The 5,752-nt window shown below is 39.6% G+C and overlaps 1 protein-coding gene across 1 annotated transcript; it reads right to left on the minus strand.

Annotated features, from left to right (window-relative positions):
* Positions 1-1,182: 1,182 nt before the first annotated feature.
* On the minus strand, positions 1,183-4,362 carry LOC117471740 (coiled-coil domain-containing protein 106-like). The gene is made up of 2 exons (XM_034116949.1): positions 4,234-4,362; positions 1,183-1,681 (listed from the first exon to the last, which is right to left on the minus strand). The coding sequence occupies exons 1-2, from the start codon at positions 4,322-4,324 to the stop codon at positions 1,365-1,367; spliced, it is 408 nt and encodes a 135-aa protein (XP_033972840.1). The 5' UTR covers positions 4,325-4,362; the 3' UTR covers positions 1,183-1,364.
* Between the last annotated feature and the right edge of the window lie 1,390 nt (positions 4,363-5,752).

The following is a 5,752-nucleotide window of genomic DNA, read 5'->3' on the forward strand; positions in this document are numbered from 1 at the left end:
GTCTGTTATCAGCCTGCAGCCAGGGAGGAGAAATCAGCTGAGCTGCCTTCACAGAGGCTGCGTTTCACTTCGGTTAAATGGATTCCTTGCGTCCCTCACTTGCGTCGTTTCCCTGCGACTAGTCCCTCCCACCTGGGAAGCATGGAGAGACGCAAGGAAACCACGAGAAGCAGGGAAATTAGTTTTAAGAGCAATGGGACGTCCTTTCCTCCGGAGCGTCACGTGAAGCGACGTCTGTTTGTGATGACGCTGCACAGCTGATCGTCTGACAGCAGCCAGCTCTGTCCCCGTTGTTTTCACAAACACCCCCGCCTCTGTTAGTACACATTTACTGACACAAACATTTGTATCATCTGTTGTAGGGTAACACTTTACAATAAGGTACACAAAATGTGCTTAGTTACTGCTTAGTTACTGAGGAACTACTAGATAGTTAATGGTTAGTTAATGAGTAGTTCCTCAGGGACTGCGATTGAGGAACTGATGGTTAGTTACTGGTAAACAGACTGGGGGGTACTGCATTAACGAATCATTCGTTAATGGTTACTTAATGAGTAGTTCCTCAGTGACTGCGATGGATGGTTAGTTAGTTACTGGTAAACAGACTGGGGGTTACTGTATTAATGAATCATTCATTAATGGTTACTTAATGAGGAGTTCCTGAGTGAACTAATGGTTAGTTACTGGTAAACAGACTGGGGGGTACTGTATTAATGAATCATTCGTTAATGGTTACTTAATGAGGAGTTCCTGGGAGACTTTGATTGAAGCAATGGTCCGCTGCAGCAGGGCACTTTTAAACCTGCCATCTTCGGCTGGCTTGGGTCCCACACTGGATCAACTGGTGGAGGTGGATCCGACTGTCGTTTTACTGCTTAAGTCATCATTATTTACCTTACCATTACTTAGGCCGTTTGGGTACGGTAAACTCAAGGAACGCAAACAAAAACAGTAGTTACCCATTACCTAATGATTACCTTACCGTTACTAAAACAGTAGTTACCCATTACCTAATGCTTACTTTACCATTCATTAAGCAGTATGTGTCCCCTCAAGTAAAGTAATGCATCAAAAACAGTAGTTACCCATTACCTAATGCTTACTTTACCATTATTAAAACAGTAGTTAATGATTACCTCACCATTATCTTACCATTAGTTAAGCAGTTTAACTAACAAACAAACAAACAAACAAACAAACAAACAAACACTGTTGATGACAATGACGGATCTACAGCCACTGAAGTTTTACATTTTTATTGAAACAAGGATGAACATAAAAAAATAAAAAAATGTAAATAAAAACGACTTTTTATAAAAAAAAACTAAAAACAAGTGCAAAGCAAAAAAACATCCATTCCTTCCTCACTTCCCCTTTGGATTAATGGATAATAGTCCTCCATTCGTCTTTAAGTCCTGGACCTTCCCCTCTAAATGTTGGTCCTTTATGGCAGACTTACACATCTCCGAGAAACGGAGAAGGGTTTCCTCCTTCTTCAGTGTTCCCCGGATATCTTGGAAGATGCCCGGGTTCACGGCATGCAGTTCTGCAATTCCTGCAGTGTCGGCAATGGTTTTGCGGTCCACTCCTACCGCTCTGTAAGCCGCCGTTTTATTGTTGCCCTTGTTCACCGCCTCAAGAACACGCTTGTAGCGGGTTATGGCGTCTTCTGGGGTCAGGACTGAAACAGAAAAAAAGACAAATATTTAACTATTTAACAACAGTACTTTGTTGTTGCCTATCCTAATGATGTCTGTAGTGCAGAAATCAGTTTGGATATGGGTTTATTAGTATTGATAATATTCTTGTACTAGTGTTATATAGTGGTAGTGTAATCCTTACATACAAAATTGTGTAATGAATTGGTGTAGTGTAAAGGTATTACTAGTCGTGTAGCTTTGCTCAAAGTAATGTTTAAATGTTAGTTATTGTGTTTTGGGGTGTGTACCTTTATATACAGAAGTTAGGTTTGGGCAATCAGCTCTACTTTTATCCAATCATGTTTAATAGAGATAACTGATAAGACGATCCACAATGTGGATTTAACGCTATATCGAGATTGCTCCGTTTCTAATTTATAACGCATCAATATTGCCAAGTTTTAGCCTGGCATCCTCATGTCTCAGCAGCCTTTAAATGGAACAGTTTGGAGAAGCTGCTCTCCCTGTTTTAACTGCAGGTTAATGTGAGCGTGCAGAGACCAACAGAGATGGAGTTGTTTGGAAACACTGGTGTCACTCTGAACAGAGCGACATCACAGCATGTTCTGTTTAACATTATAGGCCTACTTATATTCAGGGATGCAAACACACGTATGGTGAAAAAAGAGAGAACTATTCGAAACAGAAAAAACAGCGTAATATACCATCTGACAAAGGCCTGCGCTATAATGCTTCAATTAACTGGCTATTCTTTATAATATACTCTGATCAATAGGAGACAGAGATGTTAAGTTACAAATCAAGGGTTTTTATTATTATTTAGATCAGGGGTGGGGAACTTTTTTCTCTCAAGGGCCATTTCAATTTTTACAACTTTCTCCAAGGGCCGTACAAATTATTGAACTCAATTTCTGCTTAAAAATACTCAAATCACAGCCCATTCATTTCGCCTTTCTTTCATGCTGTGCAAAGAAAAAGCAACCTCTTAATCCAGATATTTTACCATGACTCGCACATGCATGCATACACGGTTGTGGCATGACCACCAAAACAGAAAGATATGGACACAAGATGTGTGCAAATTTGTTTTTAAATGTTGAAGTTAAATGCATCAATCTGGTGCACACCCATATGAAACAGACCTGTAAGCAGATTTCTCTTTTTCTTTATGGATATTTTACAAATCACTCCCCTTTTAAACTGTATTCTTGTTATTTTAAAAAACGTTTTTGTTACTGTCAAAGTATTTTATACCTGTTTTTCATTTAGTCTCTTTTTTAACTATAATGATCATATCAAGGTGTGCCTTAACCTCACTGAGCTGAGGTTATTTGAGCCTCTCAGTCTGTCAGGAGAGAGCTCTCTTCCACCTGGTTGTAGAAAAAGCTCTTTATAGCTAGCTAGCTAACCAGATGCTAATAACAACAGATCGCCAATGGGCTTACAACTAAAGACACAGCCACGCAAAAACTGTGGCATGTATAAGGCATCCTTATGGGTACTGCAATATTTGAAGTGCTGGAGCGGCGTTCCGTTGTCCGTCAGTCTGTGAGTCGGACCCCCCACACCCCCAAAACGAAAACTCTTCGGTTCTCCACGAATTACACAAGTCACCCAAATCAGCGTTAAAAGGTTAGCCTGTTTTAATTTTGAACGCAAAAAACAATGCTGTGTTAAAATAAAATACTCTCGTTTCTAGCGCCCTAATGTCATTTACTTATTTAACAATTTAACTAATTTAACCCATAAGAACCCAGACCCATTTCTACTTTTGGGGAAATTAAGGGGAACATAATTTAGACTAAATAGACCACATTTCTGACAATGTCACATTGAACTTTAATGGTAAAGTAACTCTTATTTATAACTTAATGAATGAGGAGGATTTTTTGATTTAAATTTGTTTGAACATTCTTTGAATTGAAGAATAAAGAATATATTAACTAAATATAATTGGATCAGCTAAATTAACTGAGCAGATCATAATCATATTTCTAATTGTGACATATGTGTTACTCCAGATTTACTGTGAAAGTTTAAGGTTAATGTCCCGATGTGACATCAGTGTCACAGCGATTTTTATCTAATTTGTTTCATATCAATTTGATCAAGAAATGTTAACAGATTAAATGTAACAAAGGACATCTTATGTAAGCATTTTAATTCTTAAATGGCTTGATTTGTACCTTTAGCAACCAAAAACAAGCCTCTGAAATGTAGCTAGTTCTGTCACATGTGTTAGCCCAGCACATGACCCACCAGACTGTTCAGGGTGTGTCACTTAAGGACTTTATGAGATAAAAACAAGTCTAAAGCTGTATAAGGAACTTTACAGAACATTTAAATGTCATGTAAGCGCTTTGAGCTCCAGGAAGGGGCTTTATAAATGTAATGTATTATTATTATTATTATTATGTAACAACTGTGTCACGGTGGGTCCTCGTGGTTTAGCTAGCAACCTCAAATCAGATAGCACAGAACAAAAAGTGTAATACATGTGTCAATTGAGATGATTTCGCGAAGCAGTGTTACTAATTTTTCAAATAAAAAAGAAATTTCAATTCATACTTACATTCTGACAACAAACGCTTGCGGGACCCCATCTTCTTTCGTTTGCTTCTCCTCATGTCCATTTTCAGCCGAGATGCACGTGACAGGCTCATGGCCAATCGTAGCACGTGAATGCTATGAAGGGGCGTGTCTTGCGTAGTGCTCCAGCCAGATCCCGATTTGCAGCGCATTAACACTTTATTACGGTTTTAATATTTTAATTGTATATCAGTGAAGATACAGAAGCTGTGCTTTGTCAATTTAACAAGGAAGATGAAATACCTGATTCAAAACATCAAAACTATTGGTTTGAATCGTGTGAACAAGAAATGAGGATCAGGGTGCTAGGGCGCTAGTGCGCTCCGCGGCGGAGTTCGCTGTGCTTCAACTTCCGGTCTGGCCCGGCAGCGGCAGCACATCTTGAACTACGCTGGGTGTTAGGGTTTGTGGACGGGCCGCAGTAACGCAGTAGTAACGCCGCAGTAGTCTATGGTTTTAGGTTATCATGACACTGCACACCAAACAGACTTTTAATGAAAATGGAATTGCTTCAAGGAAAAATGAAATGCAAACTCTGCAAAAAGAGGAGGAAACTGGAGAAACACTCAAACGTCAACGGACTGCAGTGGTAAGTCTTACATTTTTAGCACGGGTTTTAACGATGACTTCCTCTGTTTACTGATATGTCATGTTACAAAAATAAGTTCTTTATCAGGAAAAAAGAATTTACGATTGGTCTTTTGTAGGAAGTGCCGACGTAAAAGACACAGAGGGAAAACGACGAAGAAGTCAGTGAGGTGTTTGTCCCTGTTTGAGAGGAGCAAATTATCCTTGTTCAGCTGGATGAAATACATTTACAGGTAATATTAATTCATCAATAATATCAGTCATTTCCTCATGGCACAGCAAATGAATGCCTGTAAGTATTACGTTTATTTTAAGGATGTTGACTGTTGTTTGACATTGCCGATATCTAAATGCTAATTTCAGTTAGCGCGTCAATTCCGTTATCCATTATATGTTAGCATTGAGCTAGCGGACTAAATGCTAGTTATTTGGCAATTCACAACGCAGGCGGCTTGGAGGTGTGGCGGGGCACATTGGCGTCGCTTTCACACCAAGCCCCCAGGAACTGCAGGTATCCCTTGAAAAAGAGATAGTTGATCTCAATGGGATTTTTCACCTGGTTAAATAAAGGCTACAAACAAACTGCGCCGGACTCTGATGACAATATTCGAGAGTTATTTCCCTCGGCATTATGAACGCGCATCTAACCCACGGGACCGCGCCGCCCGGCACGTTCATGTTACGTGTTCAGTACTACATGCGTTTTACCCATAGACTGTATATATAAAGATTTTACCTTTACCCATGGATGCACAATAAGAACGGACCCATATCGCCTTACCGTTCGGGTGTTCAGAGCAGAGCTCCCTGTTGGAGCAGCAGAGCGTGATGTGAACAAAAAAATGTTTCTGTCGCAATATTATTTAAGGAATCGTTGAGCTAGCTAACTAGGATACATTGTCACTATCTGCTAA

The sequence above is a fragment of the Trematomus bernacchii genome, unplaced genomic scaffold (assembly GCF_902827165.1).
Source record: "Trematomus bernacchii unplaced genomic scaffold, fTreBer1.1, whole genome shotgun sequence".
NCBI lineage: Eukaryota > Metazoa > Chordata > Actinopteri > Perciformes > Nototheniidae > Trematomus > Trematomus bernacchii.